At 41.0% G+C, this 24,796-nt stretch overlaps 1 protein-coding gene across 1 annotated transcript in view; it reads right to left on the bottom strand.

Annotated features, from left to right (window-relative positions):
* The window catches only part of PRKG1 (protein kinase cGMP-dependent 1), a 433,746-nt gene that overhangs the window by 180,062 nt on the left and 228,888 nt on the right, over positions 1 to 24,796 (bottom strand). The window contains 1 exon segment of the mRNA XM_026081056.1: positions 21,012 to 21,117. Coding sequence (XP_025936841.1) covers positions 21,012 to 21,117 — 106 coding nt within the window.

Here is a 24,796-nt window from a genome sequence, read left to right as displayed (position 1 = left end):
ATGCTTCAGCCAACTGGTTCTCCTCAGCATCCTTGCTAGCAGCTTAACAGAATATTAATTCCCAGGAAGACAGTTGTAATATTCTAAATTATTAAAAGTTAAGTTTTCACTGTCTCCCTGAGGACAGTCTAGCCTCAGCTTGATTTTTCCTAGTCTAAACTACAATTCAACACCAAAATTCCTATAAGCATGTTCTGTGAGATCATTTTCATGGCATATAATTCCCTTTCTTTTTTCTACACTTTAAAATACATATTTCTAATTGTGTTGTGAACTGCTGAGGCATATTGTGGGCTTCTCTTCATTTTGAGCCATAATAACTCCTTGATCTTTTTCCAGCAATAATTATGCTGGTTTATCAGTGTCTATAAGAAGTTTAAATTATTCTTCCCAGTATGCATAACCTTGTATATTTCTATGTCATATGTAATACGCTACTTGATTCCCGTTGTTAAAGTCAGTCTGGAAATTACTGTCTTCCTTATTTTTCAGCAATCTATGAGCTGTATTTATTGGGAAGTCAGTTGTGTGATGTTTCCAGAGACAGTATATAATTGAATTTAGAATGCATTCCTGATGCTCATAAAAGCAATAAAACTGTCACCTTCTGCCTGCGCATTAAAAATTCATCCCATGAAAGTAGAGGACAAACGCATAAAATGATCATTAAGATTTGCAAATGTACTAGACACAGGAAAAAAAAAAAAGACTAGTCTCTGACTGGACATAAAAACACTTAATAGATCTGTGCTCAAATGGCTCTATTTATTGAGCTTTTTTTGAGTGACCAAAGAAAAAACACTCCCATTAGTAACATGACTGAAGTGCACTTTACCCTGTTACACAAGTGTAATTTCTACTGACATTAATAAGAACCTATGTGAAATTAGAATTGGTTCCCTGAAATAAAAACCAAAAAAGATACCATTTCAAGTTCGGCAATCCTATCCAGACAGTCAAATTATCTATGTGATTACTTTCCTGATGAACACAGAGCATCAAAGGAGGCTCTGTTAGCATTTAAAATCTATTCCCACTTGGAACAGAACTTCAACATATATTTAAGACTATGAAACCCATCCTTGAGTTTGCTGTGGAGAGCTGTCTCCCTGAATCCAGGCCAATGGAGCTGCTATAATTTGTTTCTTCTCTCTTCCAAAATGCTGTCCATACACACCTTCTCGCCTTTTCTCCCTCCTTCCCGTCTCACGTGTCTCAATTTCGTTTCTCCTACATCTGAATTGATATTAAGCTCACCAAAAGAGTCAAGCTAGCGTGTCCCGGTCAATAGGACAAGGCTTAACGTCCAGAAAACCCAAGTCCCTTTCTAGACTTGAGCAGCCTTCTGGTGCGTAACCTCAAGCAACTGTTTTCACTCCCTGCCTGCTCCAATTCAAATGCAAAAGCCTCCAGACACTGTTTAGGACTGAAAATTTTACGTGCTCCATTTTGTTATGGTGCTGATAGCTTGCTACGTTGAAGATACTTTGCAGAACTGTTTAAACACATATAGTTTGAAATGATTTAGCCTAGAGGAATATTTTAATACACATTCTACTAGCAGGCAGGCTCTCCAGAGATGATTTATTATCCCCAGCCTGACATATCTTTGTACCTTCATCTTCTCACTCTTATTCCGAGTAATCATTTTCTGACCAAATTCCCATTTATAAGAGTTTTATCTTTACGCATCTGCATCAAGATGCTACTGGGGAAAAAAAAACCTTGTCTTAGATCAGGAAGCTTTTCTACAAATCCTGAAACAAAGTGCAAGCAACAAACAAAAGCTCCAACTTTAAAAACCAAACCAAACCAGCACTTTGATTAAACCTAACTGACAGTTGCTCGGGAAAGCCAAGAATACATACTTCTCCAAGTAAAATATTCTTTAAAATGTAGTAATGCAGTTTTGGCCATTCAAAAACTATTCATTACTGCTACCTCAGTCTGCTGCATGGTTTCGATCAGAAGTTCTTCTCCTGGACTACACAAGCATGGAAAAGGCCCCCCCTTGCACCTAGGCATGACAGAGCTTATCACTGCACTTGGAAGACTCATATCCGATTCCCTCCTCTTCCTGAGGGGGAAAAACCCAACCAAACAAAAAAACCCCACATTTACCACATCTCAGGAGACATTGATTTGCACTTCTTTTGGAGGATCTCTTCACATGGAGTCTCTTCATCAGGACAGACTAAGAAAACCCCAACCAGAGTATCTGGTAGCACCATGGTTAGGACATTGCCCTGAGAAGCAGGTTTAATTCACCCTGAGCATGAGGAAAGAACTAGATCTGGATCTACCCAGGTGAGAAGTTTTTTGGCTAAAAGCAGGTCTCTGTTTTTTCTCTAGTTTGATGAACGTCTCCTGTGCTTACCCTTTGTCTCACTTTAGTTGGAAGCTCCCAAATAGGAGCCAGATTCTTTGTTTTGTTCAAATCGACATGAATTTTAGAGTTTTAATTCAATGAAGGAGAAAACTTAGTTCATTAATAGCCTTTTCTTTTGTCTGGGTAGCTCATTAGCCAAAAAACCCTCTCCCACAGGCATCCACAGGCTCATAGACGAGAGCAATAAGTACAAAGTCATTAGAAAATTAGCCCACATCACTTAGGGAACATTTTTATACATATTATAGCACAAAGGGAGACACCATAAACTAGGAGCAGGGAAGACAAAATAACTGATTTACCAAACCTACAATCTGTGGGGAGTTAGTGATCAAATAAGTTAATTTTATTCAGCAGGATGCTACGTAAAACTACAAGCTTCTAAATGAGGTTTGTAGACCAACAGATACTTTCTCTACCAATTTATTTTCTACTAATTACACTTTTCTATCTTTAGATCAATACTTGCTGTATCTTCATACTTCAGCTGGTTAAACCATTTTGAAGGGGGACTATTATTTGCACCTATAAGGCAGATTGCCAAGCCTCAAGACAATTACAAATCATAAATGAGATACACATCTAAACAGCTCTTTCTAATCACGTTAAGGGCTTTATACGTAATCTTTCTTGTACTCTGCTAATATACAGCACAACAATTAGCAGGTGGAAAATGTGTACTATGCTCAGAGACTTGAATGAAGATACGCTTTAAGAAGTATCTTCACGGTGCACAGTATTTATGCACGGTGACCTTTCTAATGCTCAAGCATACCACAAATAAATAAATAAATAAATAAATGAACCCCCCCAAACTTGCCGTATTCAGTGTGTTTTCCTTTTGGAAAGCTATCTTCACATTTGCATGTGCACACTATTGTCACACTATCACCGTACGAAGCCACCGGAACAAATTCATACTATGGGTTATTTAAACAGACAAATAAAACCATCATATTACTCATCTTGTTCCTAGTTACAGAAGAGAGAGCGGAAGACAACCCAGAGGACAGACACAATGTTTGGAAGCACGCGAGCCAGGACCAAGTACAGAAAACATCCCAGACAACTAGCTACGGAGCAGGACAAGCTTTATGAGCCACCACCATTCATCATGCTACACAACCAGCACCCAGAACATTATGAGAATCTCACTGCTCACACTATGAAAATAAGATAAAATTTAGAAATCCGTTGCTACTACAGCACAGGCCAGAAATCCTATTCCCTATCATACCGATATTTCCAAAGACGATATTACCGGCACGTATCAGAACACTATGGCAATTTACTCAGGAAAAATAGCTAAATACAATACCTGTGTTAGTACTTTAATGTGAGCAGGAGGAATAAAAACTAAGCCAGCTCAAAACAGCAGAGGTGTTTAAGTGTTAATCACGTTCATGGGCTGCTCTTTACTGCACCTCATGCCAGCTGGCCACCTCCTCTGAAACCAGTGCTAACGACTTAAGAGGTACTACATAACTATCCAGTGAAAGATAAACTCGATGATAGAAAAAATTAATTCGGGAAAAACCTGAGATACTGCCTGTGCTCTTAGCTCCATCACCAGCCTTCAGTGGTTCTAAGAGGTTATTTTGTTTGGATGTCAAGGGAAGGAGCAGAAGAAGCTACCTTGAGAAAAGAAAGAATAAAAGCTCCCTAAGCCATCTTCTTGACAGAAGATGTATTTCAAATATTTGTTACAGTCAATTTTCTTCTTTTTACCCGCCAGATTAACTATTGACAAGCTTGCCAAGCCGTAGGCATAACTCAACAAGAAAGGGAAAGGCAAATAAATACAGCGTTGCTTGAAGGATATGAAGGAATAGGAATGGATTGCACTGGGATAATACACTTAAAGTGTCCTTCACAGTAACTGCCTTACAGAGACACAGTGTAAACACAGAAAAGAATCTATTTTTCTTGTGAGCCATTATCCCACGAATACAAAGCAAGATTATCACAGTATTCCCCTCACACCTCTAATTGCACCCAAATACCAAGCTAGCGGCTTCTTCCACCGCGAGGCTCAGTCTCCAACGCAGCAGGCTCCACGTCTCTGGCAGAAGCTACAGGATCTTTATGCAATGTCAAATCCAAAATTAGACGCGATGTGCCCTGCCAAAGAGTATCAAAGGGGAGCCTTCCTGCATGCTTCCTAACAGACAGCCTAGTTCAGAGCCGAGGTTTAATGAGCTCTTCTTTTGAAAGCGTGCCCAGTTCTTTACCTCTTCATTTGGCCTTTAAACTCCAATACAGCTCAGAGGTACAAGAGGTGCTGCTGCGTTTTGCTTTGCTCCAAGATTCATTCAAAGACCCTGTCCATATTTTCCAGCTCAGGGTGGTTTATTTTGCATTCAACAACAGGGTTTATTTGCAGTCAACAACTGTATTATCCAAATTAATAATGAAGATTAAAATCACCCTGTCAGAAGGATATAGTCCGGTTCATGCGTTTTATGTTCCAATATGTATGGTTCCAATTTGCAGAGGAAGCAATAATTCCTCTTATTTCAAAGCTTCTAAGAGCCAGTGAGCACCATTTCATTTTTGCTTGAACAAAAGTATACTGAGACATGTATTAATCCCCAAAGGATCTCCAATCAGCAAAACAGGATTACGTGATCTTTATTCAAAGGAGCACCTTGTAAGGCTTTTGTGTTTATTAAGAGTTAACTGCAGTGACAGCTAATCAGACTCTTAAAGAATTCTTTGTTCTTGTTGAACTACATTTTAAGCAAAGGTTTACCAAATGGCCTGGGAAATAAATAAGAATTAAAAAAAAGAAAAAAGTGATCTCAGGGAGAAGTGGCACAGCAATTTCCATTTGTACAGCAGTCCATTCCTCATCCAGAGCCGGGTTAGCTGGGCAATGTGATAATTGTCAGCCATCCATAAGGAAAGATGAAATGAAGGCTAAACTCTTTGATATGCAAGTTTGCTTACCGAAACATAAGGGATTTTTTTTTTCACCAAGGTTCTTTTCAAACGTACTAGCTAGCCTTTTCCAACAAAGACAAAAAACATCTCTTCTTCATRTCTGTCTAAATGTATTTAAGTAAGAATTATGAAAATGCCTGTCTTAGTGAACCCRTATCGGATCTTTTTGACTTACAAAAAATAAAGCAAGCACTGGAATGCCAATTAGGTAATGCCAAGAAATAATACCTGACTTCCATTTTTGCCCACCCTGGTTGATGAAGCTTTCTTCTCAGTTGTGACTGGTACTACTACGATCAGTGCCAGTAGAAACGGCAAGCATAGGACTGTTTTCATTAAGCCTAGAGCCTTGTGCAAAATACTTGGTCTTTGCACTGCAAAAACATTTACTAGATATTAAAAAAGCTTTACAGCAAAGTTAGACTTCAACAAATACTTCATAAAAAAAAAAAAAAAAGGAGACTCCAAGTTAATATACTGCTAACTGGTTCCTGACATTGTATTTCCTACCTGAACTCTTCAAACCAAATCTCAGTAGCACCAGAAGTCTTAAATCTTCCCTCAAACTTAATGCACAACTTGGAGTTCTTGGGACTCGTGCAAGTGTGGCCATGACCCAGTCAGAGCGAGACAGAATCACAGAACAATAAATATTGAGCAGTTTCCCCTTAAGGTTTGAACTTTTACTCATATTTTCATTTCTCTCCCAGGTTGCGACTATTTTCTTTTAACGCCGTGCCTTGATGCTTAGGACTCACTGCTGCACCAGATGCGACTGGCGGCAAGCAGCACTCGCCATCTCCCTAAAGCAGCTGGAATTTGGCAGTGCAATGCAACAGCTTGGTTAATAAAATTACTTCACGTTTCTCTCCTGCAACGTTGCACACCAAGGTCTTCTCGCTGTAGCTTCATCAAAACGACTCTGCAAGTTCTGGGAGTAAAGGAAAAGATCTTCCCACGGTAACTCTGAATACGTAGTCTGAAGTCTCCAGCATCTTTCTYGCACAAAGGCTCCTCTAGTTGCAGGAATCTTATCGAGTCAAGCCCGATGCCCAGCTACAGGTGATTAGCAAGGTGGCCACTGCTTATCTTCATCTCAGTCGCCACATCAGGTCATCGTGAAAATAAGACCTAACAATAAAACTCATGTGAAAGAACAGCACTTATGCATCAAGTTAGCCTTTTCCGCTGGCTATTAAGCAGTTGCCTTGGCAACAGAGCTGATCCTGCCTGACCTATTTTCCTCACATGTGGTGGTCACCATATGAAGAATTGCTTCTTGCTGGGGTACTTCGTCTTGATAAATATCTAACCCCGAAATGAAAAGATCAGGTTTTTAATTGCTCAGGAAGAAACGAACCCTTCCATTTTTCCACCAAGGCTGCAGGCTGCAAAAGTCACTGCTACCTTCAATAGTCAATTTTTAAAAAGTGTGGTTTACATTTCTAAGCTGTTTATTTGAAATCRGAAGCCGTAGTAAACATGTCCCGCTACTCAGAAGTCAATGGTTTTTGGAAGCGCTCATTACTGCAAGAAAAAAAAAAGTGGGTTGAATAAAACAGCTTTCTAATTTAAAAACTGGAGACACTGTATGCCACAAGTCTATTAGAAAGCGAAACAAAGGTGATGGGTATCATTTCTGTTAAGAAAACTGCAATTTTTATTAAGGAGGGCTGCACAACGCTGGCTGAGTAACCAGCACGGCCTCGTCAGTCTTCTGCACSCACTCTCTTCTGTGGCTGGGGATGGCAACGTCGTGGGCTTTCCCCCTCATCTGGAGTCAGCTAAGAAAGTTTCATTTTCACTAGAGACCTCAACTGGTTTTGCAATTACCAATGCAAGACCATTAACAGTTCTGCGAAGAGGGAAAAGTATCGGCACATGCCATGACAGAGGCATGGTGAAGAGCTGGAGGACGAAGATGTCAGTAGGAATGGAGAATGCTCCAATCCAACAGTCTTTTCATCGGGATAAGAAGGAGAAAAGTAGATTTTACACCAACTGACCAGCACCCAGTGAGTGACTAGTAATGTCCCTTGATAACGAGTTATTTGTGCAGCACAGGATGTCAAGCCATGGCTAGTCTTGTTATTAACGGGTTGCTCTATGGTCCCAATAGGAGAGTTAGCCTAGCAAATAAATGGAAGCCGAAAATGTGATTTGGAGCAAGCTGATCACTTGAATGCTACAACTTGTAATTCARCGGCAAAAGGATTGACAAACATAACCTAAAGGCATGATTCCCCCCAGTCAGCACCAATGGTCACATGCASGGACCGGCGAGAACATTTCCCTCCCATTGAATTCCATGGTTAATAAAACAGCACCAGTGAAAAGCACTGGCATTCATTTAACGCAACTGTTCCACTGCCTATCGAACTATCATTTTGGACTGAAGAAGAAAAAAGCAATAATGGATTGATACTGATACCCGGAAGCCGAGTTGCATACAAAATGGCCAATTTAAGAAAGCAGAGGATTTTACATCCTAGTTTTCAATACCCCTTGTTTTACGGCTGCAACTTGATAGACTGTTCAGTCCCATGTAGGTATCTGATAAGTTGCCTCATTTGGGCAAACGAGAGCAAAATATATTTTCTGCCTCACTGGAGCAAGTAAAATTTGCATCACCAGCATCAATGTAATTAAATGAAATTTAAGGCATTTGAACAACTTATCTAGTCACAATTCTTCTGCAAGACAAGGAGCTGAGGGCTTCCATATGTGGTCTAATACATTGTGGTGAAATTTAAGCATTTCTTCTTAGAAAAGGAAAAAAAAAAAAAAAAAACCAGATAGAGAAGCTAAACTCCACCGGCCTGCACCCTCCTGTTAAGAAATCCCCAGGTTACTCACTCATTTGAAAAAACAGTAATAAAAAAAAATCCTCCCGGAGGAGCTGCTATATGTTACTATCTGATCATTAACAGGACAAAAGGAAGYCAAGTTTGACTTGTGAAAGCCTACAAATGCATTTCCAGCAACATGGAGATGTGGAAGGGCTGTCACCGAGGAGGCCAATCTCAGTTTGCCTGGCAAAAAAGCAAAGTATTTCCAAGCAGCCTACCAGGCATGGCTGAAATCCTTCTCCCGAGCGCATCAATTCCTGTATGATTCCTTTGAGGACAGGGGACTGGAAGATGCTTTGGGAGGTAGCTATCTGCAATCTGAGCATGAAAATAGACACAAGAACAAGCACTGTCTGTGGTGACAACATGTCRGATGGGTGGATAAATGCTTTTTGTGAGAAATGTCAGACACAAGAATGAGTTCTGAAATGGCTGTSATGATCAAGAGGCTGCACGCTAACTAAGGGATCCAAAACCGCCTTTGAGGACCAAGGCCAAAGAGAGTTAAATGGGTCAGGGGGAGCTTGTCCTTGAAAAAGGAGGTTAGGAAAACAGACCCTGATTTTCAAGCATATCATGTTTTCTTCATTTTTCACCCCAAGTGAGGTGAGCCTACCTTGCTGAGATCTTCAGAGCGGTCAGGTCAAAACCAGACTGCTGCGTTCCTGTTTTTACTTTGATTTCTAACCCATTGATTAATGTATTAGTAATTTGCTGCAGACCACTCCAAAGAACCCAAAGGCTTCCATCTCTTAGGAGAGGTCCTACAGGGAGTTCTGGAGGCTTCGCCCGATTCAGGCATGTTGGGCAGACCATCGGCGAAAGACACTACGCGTGGGCAGGTGGTCAGCRTGACAAACAAGGAAGCATCTGCGATTTTCTAAATGATTTCTTCTGCAGCAGTTTGCTTTTTCACTCTGCTTGACTGTGGCTGTGAACTTCTGCAGAACAGGTTCTGCTCAGCCCTTTGCTCCCTGCTCTCCAATCTGTTCCTCTCCTCCCCAGCTTCAAGCCCTGGCACCAGACAGCCCTGGGCTGCAGCTGGGAAAGGCGTTCGGCCAAGGGCAAGCAGAGTTGCAGCTGCCATAAGGGTACTTGCTAAATACCCGTGTCCCTGGGTCATTTGTCTGGACATGGACCAGCGAGCACAACTTGGTCTTGGGTGATTTTGCCCAAGAATCAAATGACAGGGTAAAAAATAACATCATATCAGCACCATTTTATAAGCGGAGGAGAAAAAGCCATTGCATTTTGCTTGAATAAAGACAGTAGGGCTGAGTTTTCTGTGCTGACTCTACTCTAAAACTAACATCAATACTGGACTACCAACCCAGGGAGAATGAAGAAAGCAGAAATCATTCTAAAACACGTATCAATTCAATTATAAATAACAGACTTAATCTATAAATAATAGATTGTAGAAGCCAAACAGTAAGTCATGTACTCTGATTTCCTGTGCAACACAGGACATCGGGCTTCTCTGAATTTCTTGCTTAAAGCAGAATGCAAGTTTTAGAAAAATACTAAAACTTGATTTCGAAATGAATTCTAAAATCTATCATAATCTTTTTCATATTGCTTCAAAAGTTAAGAATTACCTGGGTTACAACACTAGGCTTATTTCTATCCTACCTCAATCTCTGGCCACCTCTCATACCTTTTTTAACAGCCTTTTATTCTAGTTTGGTTCCCTGCATAGATTCCTGTAGGCTGTGACACTCTTACTACATCACCCTCTCTAGGCTAGAGTAGATGCATTGAGCTCCTTGTGTCCCCCAGTATAAGTCATGTTTTCCAACCCCATTTCCATTCTCGAGGCTATTCTGTCAACTCTATCCAATCTACCTATTCGCTCTTGAATTATGGACACCTGAATGGCACAAGATCTTGCAGCAGCAGAGAGTACACCACAAAAGCTCCTGTTAATGTTTTTTTCTTTTTTTTTTTTGACTGCCCATCCAAGGACTTCTTCAAATTTTGGGGGGCTAGCATTGCAATAGCTTCATTTTCAGCTACTGATCCAACTCCAGACCCTCCAGAGCTTTTCCTAGCTAGCTTTAAGCAGTTTCTTACCAGATCGAGTTTCTCACAGGTGTCTGATTACATTATGTCAATATTTCTGCATTTATCATCCAGACTTGTTTCCGCAATAAAAGACCCCCAAATAATTTCCCAACATCTACTTTCCACAAGCCCACTGGTTTTCACATTCCTATCATCTTCTTTCARGATCTGAATCCCATTTCAGCTGTTACGTATTTTGTCCAAGATCAATATCATCCCATCTATTCAACACTGGCCTCACATCAATGCTCTCTTCCCCTTCTGGAACCTCCTGGCTGTTTTAACATTCATTAAAAACAGAATTAACGACCCAAAGAACTTCCCCAAACACTCTTTAAAAATTCTTCAACGCAAACTATCTAGGCTTGTTGATTCAAAAAGAACTAATTCTATTAGCTGGTGAATTCCATCATACAGAACAGATATGTTGCTTGAATATTTTTGCCATTTTGAGTTCATTTTTCTTTCTTTAGACAGTACTGTGATTTCTACAACCTACAACCTAGAGCGGGACGAACTTTATGACTATTAGTTTTTCCCTCTTGTACTGCCCTTAACACCATTAACTATGCATTTTCTCTCGTATCCTCCTGCTGCTTTTATGACTTGTCTATCCTTTACTTTTCTATAGTTCCCACTTCATCACCACCAGCCATCCTTAGYGATCTGCAAGATTTCCCAAAAGGCAGAACCATTTGATGCATCCGTCTGCATCAGCAGCTGCCTGTTGACTTAAATACCTCTTAAATAGTTCACTTCATCTTAGTGCTGTCATGGTTTGGATGTGGGGTTTTTTTTTGGTGGTTTGGAGCTTTGTGTTTTTTTTTTTTAACTTTCTTTTTGTGTTTTACCTATCTCTTTTAGACCTCTATCTCCATTCTTTTGGTATGGAATCCCATATAGGGACTGTCTGGCTTCCCTGGATAGTTGGATATCTCTGGGAAGTCACAAGTGGTTTTGTGCTCAGGTTGGGCTGAACTGCCATCCTGTGCGGTTTTGCCTGTGTTCCACCTAATTTAGCCAGGTACCAGGGATATCAAATTTCCATGGTGACATCAGGGATATCTTCTGGTCTCCATGATCATAGCATGCCTTTTCTCATCTCTCTACAGCTATGCAGAATGTCTCTTGCAAGTTTACTTAAACCATCCATTATAAGTCACAAGTGCCGCTCCACCACTGGTCATTTTGAAATGAAGCAAAAGCCTCCAAAGCGTCTCAACTTTTGCAGGTCACAACTCATCCAACTTCAATGCTAAGTATCACTGCTCAGCTCTATTCTGCCACAGCTAGGGCATGAATAACTTACTTGGACAGTTTAAATAGCTGATAGATCAAAGGCCCAAAGATTATTGTCACATAGCACTTATTAAAGAACAAACTACCAAGTCTCGCCTGCTTATTCTGGGCTGCCTCCTCAGCTCACCACTTGTAAGGGAAAACTTACTGAAGCCATCCAAGGGTCTTCTGCAAGTAGCTATTGGCTGTAGATCTTGTTTTGGGGATCATGCTACCTTTGCAGAGTCTTATTTTAGGTCACAATATAATGTGATCAGAATAAAATAACCTTAAAGGATAATAGTTTGATCTCCTTTCATCTTTGCAGCATAAATGACAAACTGTAATCTCTCCATGCTTTTCTACATTTTAGCTAACAATTCAAAACAATCCTCCTGGTATATACATCAATGCCCACATAATGTTACATGAATATAAAATGTTAACTTGGTTAGGTTAACAAAGTAGTTCAAACAAACTCTAACACCTCAGTAAATCTGCAGCTATGCCTAAAGTTTTGCATCAAATTGTAAAGAGCCTGATTGCTTAGTTGACACAGACAACACAAATGYGTAAGTTGTTTCTCGGTCTGGTTTGTTCTGAAGTTCAGAAAGTGTCATGAATCATGACAGCAGCTAATAGTTAGGCAGCAAGACAGAACTGGTTTGGTCCTGACCCAAAACTACTAGAAAGAGTTTTCTTTCTCCAGACAGGCAAGATGTTAAGACGTGTAGCCAACCCCGAYAGCCTTGAAGAACCCCTGGAATGATACAGGACTGGATTCTGTTCCTATTTGCACCCGTGCAAATCCATAATAATACCTGATTTACCAGTGAATTACTCCACGCTGGTTGATCTGTACCTGCGACCAGAATCTACATGTGTWCAAAGGCAAAACATGATGCTCATCGCGGTAAGAAACAATAACTGGGACAAATAAAAAGACAGCATTCACCTTAAAAAAAATTGGTTTGGACATTAATAAAAAAAAAAACCCACACCAAAAATCCACCCAAGAGAAAAAGTCCAGAAGTCCAAGATTTAATCCCACGCACCATCTCATCTAAAGACCCTTTGCTTGATCAATCAGCAGCTAGTTTGAGCAGGGGGCACAAATACTCCAGAAACACTACRGTCTCCAGAGCTCTGGCCTTTGTATAACCCTGAAATAACGTGTACAAAACAACATCCAGAAAAGATCTTTCATTAACTGATCATACAAACTGGACTAATTTATTGATAGCTGTGGCCTGTGGCTTGACTTTAGTTAGTTCCTTGACAGTCTGGTTTGGCCATGTCTGCCTTCAGTATAGACACCAACCCTTTGGCCAGTTTGCTTCCCTTATCGCCTAACGTGGATATCTTCATGAATTTTTTAGAAAGAGAGAAGCACAGCTCATCCTTAAATTTACTTCTGGGAAAACTCTGCCATAAAGTCACTTATGATTTGCTGTTGGATAGTGTTTTGACTTCATTTAGTCTTAAAATAAAGAACAAGACATTCCATTGGTCTTCCTGGCAGCATCTGTTAGGCTTGTGATATAACGAAGGAATAAGGCTGAATTTTGGCTGATCAGAATCATGAAATTTCTTTAAATCTCAGCTTTTTTTTCTTCTTCTTCTCCTTTTGAAAAAAAAAAATCCTTTTTCCAACTTACAAAGCAGGATTTCTGACTCAGTTGAATTTTTTTTTGCTTTCTTTTTACCACTTGTCAATATGTCTTTATACATGACCTGTCCTTCCTTCTTTCTACGCAGTGTTACAAAGCTTCATCGTAATTATATTTTAACATCTGGTGATGAAGGAGTGGACTTTTTCTCTTCTGTCTATGCAAATAGGCCTGCAGAGCCCAAAAGGCTACTTGTGGACCTACTGTCCTTCAAAATGGATTTCACATGGACCATGTTGACATGTAACTGCTTAAGAAAAACAAATCTAAAAGGAGAAGCCAGTGATCTGAAACAAAATGAGATTTTGTGTGTATTGAGATCATGAGCATATCTTTGAGGCTGCTTTCCTTACTGATGCAGTAACTTTTATGGAAAGAAAAAAACCCACATGGTAGAAAAGAAAAAGGTTCCTGGGTTGTTTTCCTTCGAAAKGTAAAGATGTTGTGTCTTACAGCACAACAATCCTACTAGCAAATGAGATTTTGCCTCACCAAGAAAACTCCGGGCTGAATGAGAAAAGAGCRGTCAAAGAAAGCCAAACATCTCAAAATCCTTAATGCCCACAGATGCCTTATTACCAGCTACCCCCCGTGGCCTCAGTTGCACAGCCTGGAGTTGCTCCACTGTTCTGCATAACAAGCCCTTCTCTACACATCGCTTCTTCATTTTAGCAAAGCCCTAAATTGCCCCCCCAGGTAGACATCAGGGGAGCCAAGTAGCTGCCTGTCATCTGCCTTTTGTAAATTATTTACTGCYGGCTTGCAGATCGGAAGCTAAACTGCCACACTCGAAGGCAAGAATAACGGGGAAAAACCCTTTTCTTTTACTACACTCTCGCTAAAGCTGTAGTGGGCACCTGCAGAAATAAAATAATAATAACAATAAAAAAAAGATCAACCCTTAAGTGCGAATGCTTTGACTGAAGGTAAGCATATGCAGAGCAACACGGAAAAAGAAAATCAATCCGCATTAATGGTATTCCTAGCAGCAGATGCAGAATCTATAATCAGGCAACAGAGTAAACACACGGATATGTTGGTGTACAAACAATCTGATTTTGTCAATCAACAGTAGTAGCAAACGCGAAAGCGCGGCGTGCCTCATCTAGATGCAACGCTATTTCCCCTTCGGTGYGCCAAGAGCGATGCAAGTGGCACTATATTAAACAGAGATATGGATTGACTCCTGTTCGCATTACTCCAAATATCGATTATGGTGGATGCCAAGACCAGGGCGGTCTGGGGKCTGCTGTATTCAATCACCTTACTGCCGTTGGTGGGACAGGTTATTTCAAGCTCCCGTGTTTAAAATATTCCCACGTAAAGTTTCAATGATTCCTCCCCCTTTCTCCTGCTTTGATTTGAGGGCAACATTATAGTTCCTCCTTTTCCTCCCCTTTCCTTGTGGTCTACTGCCTCCAATGAAGATTTTCCTTAGTTTAAAAACATAATTAACAGTAAACTTCCATTACTTAAAAAATATCTACACCAGCTATTTTACATGCAATAATATCATTCACACGGGATTACAGAAGCCAGATTACAGCTACTAAAACCACTTAGTATAAATTTATTTAAAAAATATCTTAACCTGGCCTTCTCACCAGCAAAATAAATAAATAAACAAAAATCAGAGAGGCTATTTTTCTTGTAAAAGGGCAGAACAAAACTGACAGTTTGATACTTCGGTGCATCATTTCAGTTCTGCTTCAGTGCCTGGCCGTGCACGGCGGCGTGGGGAAAACCACCGTCTTACATTCAGCCGCTTGCAAACACAAACTTCCTTCACAATGTCCTCAAGCGTCCCGCGCTCAAGGGCTACAGCAGAAACCAACAGACAAGCCAGACACGCTTTCGTGTGATTTTCCAAATCAGACCTACAGCGCTTTCTAGGCTGGCTTCCTGAAATACCACCAGATGCAGATCCCACTCCCTCCTCGGCTTGTCTTCATACTTTATGCATGAGCTTTGGAGGGGCAGAGGACCTCCCGAGAGATCCTGTGGTTGCACGGAGCATCTTCACCAACTGCAGCCTTACACTCAGCATCACGTTAAAAAAATATGTACCTCCTCTCTGTAAATCCTTCCCGCGCCTGACAAGAGACGTATGAGGGCCTTTTACTTCTTTCTTCCATTATGCCAAGCCTAGATTCCTTCCTGACATCTTATTTATTCTCCTGTTTGCGCTCCCGCAGGTGCCCCAGTTGCTCCCCTGCTACCGTAACTCATTAACGCTCTTCCTTGCGGCGCATCGCCCTCAGCCAGGCTCCCGTCTCAACACTGCTCTCGCTCATTTTAACCGCGGCGCCTATTAGCTGAGCCCTGCCGATGTGCACGCGCCGATTCTCCGCTGTCTGTACAAGCTGCAGGCTCGGACGCGGCTCGTTGCCTACTCCAATTTGCAGCTGTAGCATCGAGAAATCTAAGCAGAGAAACACAAAGCTAGGGGTGGACTTTCTAAAATGCCCATTTGCACCAAAGCTAGCTGTAACATGCCATTTATCGAATCAAAATGCAGACAAAGAAAGACTAGATTTTGGTCTTGCAAACACCCTTCAGTCAGCTTAGTCTTCCCCACTGTAATAAACCCCAGGTAACTCAGTGTATGTTAAGTTTAGCAAGCACATAAACCTCGGCAGAGTCAAGGGCTAAGCTGTATTTCCATCTTCCCTTAATGCACAAAAGCTGAAATGGATATTACATATAAAAAGTCCTTGATTTGTTGCATCTGAGTATGAATCCTTCGCGCTGAGGAGTCCTCTAACACCATCAAACCACTAAGTGCATTGATGTTGGGTTGATTTTCTGCCTGCCTGACAGTCCCTCGTGCCTATCATTTTGCTCACTTCAAGCCGTTATTAAAAAAAGGCAATTTTAACGCTCACTGTGGACTCAAGGTGGCTGTAGACCTCAGCCAAGAACACATTAGACAAAAGCCTGCTCTCAGAGAGACCCCATCATCTCCAGGTGCCCTCTCCAGAGCCGCACCCCACTCTTGAGTTGGGACAAAGAGTTCAGCTGCTTGCACCAAGATCCATTTCTAGCTAAAATTGCCACTGTATTAGATGTGCTGGACTTTAGATCAGTCATCCAGTCTTAACTCTCTTAGCAGTCCAGTTTTATAGAGCATAAAGTGATACAAAAACCAGTGCATCTTAAGAGGCAAAGTAAGATACTACTTGACAGCTCTGCAAATCTGAGTAAAATTGTGGGTGGCACACAATCCGCCGAGCTTTAGTCATGCTAACAGCAAATAGAGGGCTGAAAAATACCACATGTGAGAATTTCAGAAGAAAGAAAAGATTTAGAGCTTTCTACCGACAGGAGTCAGAAAGCCAGTTCAGCCGCAAAACGGCCAAAATATGTATTTGCTAGCTCACCCTGTTTTAACTCTTTCACGGGCATGTTATTATGGTCACTTCTGGGCATGGCAGAGGAAGGTGAGCTGATTGCTAGGTTTTATCGTCTCATCTGTAAACAGCTCTTGGTAGATGCTCTTTGGATGTTTCCAGTCTTGCTAGCTCCGTTCAGCAGATCATAACCTGGACATAAGCTTTCTTCTCACCATATCCCTAGCCCAGTTTACTGATCACATGTTTGATCTGGTGTTTGTTGGCCTGAAGAACAACRATGAAACCAAGGTGGGGTAACTATCATCTTCGCGGTGGTCTCTGAGGTCAGAGGCAACCTGATCATGACACGACAGTCAAGCTTGTTCCTCCTAAGGATACTCTTTGGACTGTCTTTGAAGCCTCAGAAAATTGGGGAATCCTGAAGATGGCTGATGTCCAGATCTTGTGGATATGGGCACTTTTCAACACAGCTCTTGGCCTTCAAAGTCTTGGTCTGCCCGCCCATCTTAGTGGGAGCAGCCTCCTCCGTTTTGGCCCCGAGCACCATTTGGGGAGAGAAGGAATGAAAAGGATGCTGGACTAGATGGGCTTCTGGCTTGCACCAGTATGGCTGTTCCCACATATGGGATCAGATAACTTCGTATTAAGAGTAGATGCATTTATTTACCTTATACAAATAATTTCCTTTCCCTCTTTCTCTGCTATCCCATTGGTTTACTTTGTCCATGCTTCAGCGCCCCGCAAGAGTTGTTTTCTTTATGTCAAGGCCCTTTTTGCAGGTTTAGTCATCTGAAACAATCTTAGGACACATACTTCACCAACGCAGCATCAATTTTCAACTCTCTTTTCAAAAGCCTCTCCTCACTTTGCCGCACTCTCTTAGCTTTGCTTCCACTCCTATCCACCGTAATTTTATCCTGAGATGCCCTTTGGGAAACATCTTACGTGAAACTGCGGGCAATCTTTCAAAGGCAGAGTCATTTAATAAAGCTTCACTTTTTTTTTATATTTGCTTTCCTGTCATTGATAAATGACTTTTGTGAAGAGCAAAACGTTCTCCCTTAAAATAATCATTCTGCTTGCGCTGACTGATTTCAGTACGTGTTGTCACAATCAAACCTGTGGTTTACCGCTATAATTCCCTGTACCGATGAGTGCATAAACTCTTGTTTCTGAGATATAATCAACTCAACTCTGCCACGGTTCGTCAGATCAAAACCTGCCACTTAAGCCAACGGGGCCTCAGCTAAAACTGTAGACTAGACTAAAGATCGAGCCAGAGCGCTATGGCAAAATGTTAAAGGATAAAACAAGCATGCATTTTTTCAGCAGAATTAAACTTTAWGTTAGTGTTGCAAATTGTAAGTTTAGAGTTTGGGCTAACATGATATCTTAAGTTTAATTTTCTTTTTTGCTCTCTATAAGCATTACTGGAGTTTTATTTATAAGAATTCAAGATTGTGTGTGTGTGTGTGTGTGTATAACTTCCTTTAAGCTTCCTATTCTAAAGTTAGATCCTTCCTCTAGGGCTACACAGAATATTTATCTTTTGTTCTGCTGATCTGTTCCAGGATCTTGGATGAATTAGAGTTTACACAATGGACCGGAACATTAGGCGTCTTTTTATGCAATATTTAGAAAGTTTTTGTTAAAAAAAAATACAATATTTACTCTTCCAAGACAGTCTGGTCTTTTTGGAGAGCGGATATTCATATTCCTCCACAAAACTTTCATGATCTAGCAGGAAACGATTCCACCTGCTACATGGTAAAGCTTTTTCAAGTCTTTTATTTCCCGAACAAATGCAGCCTTTTATAAATAGTTGTCTCCTTGACTAAAATATTCTGATCTTGCTTAAACGGATTCATTTAATTAGAGGTTTGAGAAAAAAAAAATCTTTATAAGATTAGAACAGTGAACAAAACCAAAATACAATGAGTTTTATACTATGAAAAAGAGGATGTTCACTTGCTCCACACTGCAATGTACTGCAGTTGATTTATATAAATCAAAAGATTTATCTCAACTTCTATAAGCCTGTGTGAACTATGTACTACAGATACATTGTTCATGCGGACTGTGATGCCTTAAGTGGGTACCAGAACCCCTCGGCCAATATTGTTTCCTTCTGCACTTCTCAAGTCGAGGAAATAGCCTGCATTATTTTCTAAATTAATGGACGGAAAGTCTTTTGGTGACCTCAGAAACATTTGGTTTTATCTCCGAACGGGACATACATGAATGTCATGCGATTGTCAGGCTGGAGAAACACCACTGGCAGTCATCAACCTCGTTGAAGCTGATAATCCTACCAACCTCCTCCATCGAGGCTAAAGAGCATATGAGCATACCCTTGGTGGAGAGAAAACACCAGGAACCACCATCAAAATCTAGGAAAAGAAACCACGCTCAGCAACAGCACAGAGTCCTTGGAGCAACCCAGGACGCAGCCTTCTGGCACACTATCCGGTGGGAGGGTAGACTTGGATTTCTCAACTAGGCAATGTGCTTTTTCCATTTTCTTTGCGGCATGCAGAAGAAAGGGCTGGGATATGCATTCTCCRGACATAAAAGGATGAAACTAAGATAACAAGAGCTGACCTGCATCATCAATGTGTTCCATCAAAGGAAAAATCTGGCAGGACCACAAATACTGGTCAAAGGGGTAACAACTCTTACAACGAATATGTGGAACCGAGGCGATCCTAGGGATCAGACCGCCACTACTTTCGGCAAGATGAATGAGAAAAGATGAATACTTTCATTTCACCCCCAAAAGCTATATTTCTATTACGCTTTGTTGGTAGGTGAAACTAAGTTATTGAGAGGGTGACTGTTACGTTTTTGTGACCAATGACAAGGTTATGAAGTGCAACTTTTTACAGCACTGCAAAGAGAAAATAATGCTTTCCAACCACCCTGACTTTTCTATGAACAGGTTCCATTTATGCCTTTATAAGAAAACTCTATTATGCTTGATTTCTTAACAGGAGCATTTTCGTTCACTTATTAATAAGGGAAAGAAAGAAAAAACAACAGGATGGTCAACAATTGATGCACTCCCTTGATTTCAAATTTAATGCATTTTTTTCCTTAAAAGCATTGAGCAGGGAAGCTTCCTTAAGAACGAGCATTTAATACGTCATTAACGTGAAAAGTGGAATTTATATTGCACTTAAGATAGCTATTGACATACAGAGGAAAAATTGGTGGAAACAAGGGGAAAATGCTGTTTTATAATGAAAACCGTGCAACTAGCTTGGCCCGCGCCACCATTGTGGCCCATGAAGAAACATTTTCCCAAACTGAAGCTGCACGACTGAAAGAAAAAGGTATCTCCTTGCTTTTAGCGTTTCTAATGGGTGTTTATACGCAGCTCGACACACTGTAACAGGCTGCGACCGAGAAGCTCAGGCACAGGGTGAGAAAACTATTCTCCATTTCTTCCTCACACCGTTGACCTTAAAATTAAAGCCGGGCAGGCTCTGCGCAACCCGCATCCAAATTAATCTGGACAACCTTTGAGAAAATCTCTATTAAAGCTCAAAGCTTAAGGGCTTAACGCGTGCATAGCTCCCGCTGTGAACGAGAGCCAGAAGCCCTCGCCCCCAGAACGGATCTTATATTCATTTCTTGGTTTAATTCACCAACGGGCGGGAAGGCCAACGCTTGCTAACGTTTGGATGCACGATTTTTTGGAACGCTTTCGACACAGCGACAGGGCGTTTTGTTTTCTGGTGTTTTGGTATTTCTGGCTTTGTGCTATTTTGTATTATCATTTTTTGGTATTAAATATGAATATTACTGTATTCGATATTTTGTATTGTTTTGGCTAACGTGAGACATATCCGATTCTTTACTGCTATGGTGTGCTTGAGTCATTGGGATATTATACATCGCTTCAATAAGGAAGCTTCATCATAATTTGAGATGGCAGCACTAACTGAACCAAATTCAAGAGATTAAACGCAGATTTAAGGAATGAGAGACCTCACTTCATGTGTCTCTTGTTAGCCATCCAGCCCGGATCTTATAGAAACCTACAGCTTTCGTTTCACTAGCAACTTGCATCTTGCCTCTGATTGCAAGCACAAAAATGCACTTCCCAATGGACTTGCTCCTAGATCACTTTATAAATCAGGTTTTTCCCTAGGGAGTTGTTTATTTTCTGACGGGTATTTCTGTGATAAGGGAAGTTTTGAATGATTCATGTTAAGGGTTTTTTTTCTTTTCTACGCAGCCTGAGGTTTGCAAATGAATAACCTGTCATGAGAACGAGACTAAACAGCAGCAAAACGACTCCTGATAGTCCTCCTTGCTGCGGGACGTGGCTCACAGAGGGTTAAACAGCAAATAAAAAGCAACGAAAAGAAAGCAATCAAATACCGCACTCACAAAAAAAGTCAACGCTGCGGGACGGCAGTTTTACCGTATTTTTTTTTTATAAAGTAAACAAGTGTCCTACCTTTTTAAAAATTCCATATACTCAGTATGCTTGATAAGGCCTGTCCTCATCATTATTGTTTGAAAACATTGCCGATCAATAGCCCAAAGTTTCACATTTACGAGAGCTGGAGGGAAAAAAAGAGAAAAAAAAAAAAGGGAAGAAGACAAGGGGAAAATTTAATTAGCAAATTTGAAAAACCCGTCGCGAACTGCAGAGTCTTCAGGAGAAAGCATRAAAATGGGTACAACACCTCAAAACCTCGACGAAAATTTAACCTGCCGGATAACGGACTAAGCACGCGCTGAAACGACCCAAAATAGGTATCAGACTTTATCCTAAGTTTTTGCCATAGCACCTGGGCTTTGGATATATCGCCCAAGAACAACTGTGCCACCGAGATGCAAAGAAGTCACGGCAGCCTGTTCTCATTGACCTTGGGAGGTTTTCAAGAACCGGATCCTGTTAGACCCTAATAATTGAATATGCACTGATTTCTGAGGGTTTGAACTGTTTTTTTTTTTTCCAACTTTGGTTTTCACGTCTCTGCTGCACCATATATTAGACCATAATATTTTAAAAGTGAGGGCATYACTCTAAGTATGTAAAAACAAAAGGGACAGGTCAATATTGCATAAATTACAGAAGAACGTGCAAAGAGAAGTAAACGGTATCCTGCGGATTGAAAGCACAGAATCCAAAATGTTCCAAAATATCAACTCAGCTATGGCTTAGACATTTGCATTAATTATGAATGTTTTCATACCTAATGTTTCTAATGGGGTTCCTCCTTAGAGAAACAGTTTAAGTAGACAAAACTGCTCTAAAGACTACTGAAATGGCGTGTTTTTTTCAGGGAGTAATTGCAAGAAATTTCATCCCTCTATTCCATTTCTCTTCAGGAAACAGAAATGAGGAAAAAAAGAAAGAATTTCAGAAAAATATTTACAAACAGTCTCATGAATAAAACTCACAAAATTACTTTGCTTTTATTTGCGAGTCCTTTAGTTCACAAACGCTCTGATTAACGAGGGCTCTTTTATCCATAACAACATTCGCAGGAAGCAAAACCTTGAACGTGCAAATTCAATTTTTTCTTCTTAAAATTGCATCGCAGAACTAAATGAAGGTCCTATATCATCTGAAGCCTCTTCTGCGTTGCAAAACAGAAGCGTGAGGAGCTGTTCCAAGTTATTTTGGAGACGTGCTTTTAGTTTTATAATCAAACTGRTAGGAAAGTATGACGTATTTTCAGAAGAGACAGCTAATATCTCTAATATCTCTATTCTTCTGTCACTATCCTGTGCAAAATAAGCTTTTTAATTGACTTTTAGATGACTTCTAKTCTAGAAGAAGACACAAATGTTATTCAACTGGGCAGGACGGGGAAAAACCTAAGAAGGAAAACCTCCTTACCCTGCATTTGCTGCTGCTGATACAGGGAATGTGAAAATAATGAATGAAATACAGTTTATGCTTTTTTTCCTTTGGATTAAAATATCCAACAGYGTGCCCTACCATGACCACACCTTTCTGTCATCCTAGTTCATTGGAAATATTTTTCTACGGTATTTTTTACCATGWACACACCTTAGTGTCTTCAGATCATTAGCACTATTTTTTTTTCAATTACATCCATTCTTCAGTGTAAAATTAAAGCTTTCACCTACTTCTTTCATACAATCTCTAYATCAAAAGCAGAGCTGTTAAGCTGCCACCACCAGTTGAGCAAGGTCAGAAGAGAGCAAATAGTTAAATTAACCTTTTTTTTTCTTCCTATTGTGTCACATAATTMAAAAWAAATTTTTTTAAGAAAATAGCTAAGTTAGAAATTAATAAATCCGCACTAGTTTCTTTCTCCCTGTAGTTCCCGACCCGCCTCATCCACTTAACGACTTGGCTGGAACTACTAARTTGTTCTCCCTTTGCCAAATACGGTGGGAATTTAATCAGAGCCGTCTTCCCCCACGCGATATTGCCAAGCACAAGCAAGGCAGGTGAATAGTCGGGGTGACGACTCAGCTTCATTTAAAAGCAGAGACTGAAGGATTATCGAGGTTAAGTCTCGCGACGGTGGAAGCCAAGTTTCTGAAGGGCGACGCAACTGTCCCAGCATACGTATAGCTGTGACGGGAGTTTCGTAAGGCTATTCAATAATACAAAATATCATATCGCAATCAAAATGGCTAGTTTATTCCCCAGTTAAAGTTTATCGGCCCTTTTGTGCTTTTCCAAACCGAAACATTACAGCTACCGTTCCGTTTTACCACTTGTATTTTGTTTTTAAATCAACCTCAGCCAAAGTACGGTTTCTTGCGCTTTCGGGCAAGATTTCCTTTGAGAAACGGATTCGTCTGAAACTGAAAGCCCACGTGAAAGCTTGGGGTTGCAAGGACCGAGACCAAAAGCCGGGCTGGTGCGGCCTGTTGCAAAACGCTCCTGCGCCAACGGGAAAGAAGAGCGAGAATCAGAGCAAAGGAATCAGGATTTCACGGGTCAAAACCGGAGAGTGGAAAAAAATAAGTGCATATACTTCATTACTCCAGTTCAGAAGCACAAGCCTGAAGGACTCAACAGCTCCGATCATCTCTGATGGTCTTCCTCCTGCCCAAGTAAGGGTATGCTTTAACGCAACTAAGTACAATATTTGACTCCGGCATAAGTTTTAYGAATCAAAGAGTTTACAGGAGAGCAGCAGAGCCTGTGCCGAGATGTTGTATCCATGCCCTGATGGGGCAGATCACAGAAACAACTGACTTGGAGCTAAAGTGTTAATGAACTGCTACTGATAAGTCCGTCCTCTCCTAGGCTAAGTTCTCTTGCTTTAGGGGACACTTGCTATAGCGCTGTCGAGCTACAAGGAGGCGACTGCTCAAAGAGGTGCATTATGTCAAAATGAACCTAAACACCTGGCCGAGGAGTACTGCAATATTTGAGCAGCTTTCCACGTTTTCATTTGCTCATTGAAGCTTTTTGCAGCTTTTCAAGGCTCACCGAGTGAATCATTCCCGGCTCAGGCGCTAGCTGAACGTCTTATTGGACCCGAAACTTCTTAGTGCCTTGCACAGCGGGCAGAATTCACGACCTCCCTTTTTGCTTCTAGCCTATTTTATTCAAATGACTGCTGGCTTATTTGCCTAGGAAACCCTCAGGCAAATAAACAGTGGCACCTTGGTGGCCTTAGGGTCTTTCCAGCAGCAACTGGAAGTCAAATTTTCCCATACGCTTAAGCAGCGTCTCGTATTTTTTCAGTTCTCACGGGGATTATTGCAAAAAAGCACTTCCAGAGAGAACACGTTCAGTCCCCGTTCCTTGTGTTTCGTAGTTTATATTTTATAAAATAAGCATGGAAAGCATAYGTGCATATTTAAATAAACAGAAAGGCCACGTTCAATTACATCCTGAATCACAAGCGAACCRCCAGCGGGCTCCTTTTCCGGATACGGCACGGAGCAAGGCGGAAATGCTGCACGCAACAGCTGGAGCAGGCAAGAAGATGTTTCTCTATTCCAGGACACCTGAGTTTTGGGTTTTTACCAACAGCAGCATAAAGCTGGGTTCATCCTGATACCATCAATTTTTCAAGCCTTCCTTTCACTTAACGCCACGGTAGTATTTTGCCACCTCCTACCACGTAAGCGAAGGAGTAATTTTACATCTGCAAYGCTCAAGCAGAGACAGCGGAAAACACGGATATGCGTTGTTTTTCCCCCGGTCAGCCAACAACTAGCAGGGTTTATAGCCATGTGCTAAACTAAGACGGTTTCTCTGTCGTTTGTGCTACCGTTTAAAATCAAGCAGTACAT

This window comes from Apteryx rowi, unplaced genomic scaffold (genome assembly GCF_003343035.1).
Source record: "Apteryx rowi isolate R43461 unplaced genomic scaffold, aptRow1 scaffold_116, whole genome shotgun sequence".
In the NCBI taxonomy this organism is placed as follows: Eukaryota; Metazoa; Chordata; class Aves; order Apterygiformes; family Apterygidae; genus Apteryx; species Apteryx rowi.
Note: the sequence above shows the minus strand (reverse complement) of the source record. Positions and strands in the feature narration are given on the sequence as shown.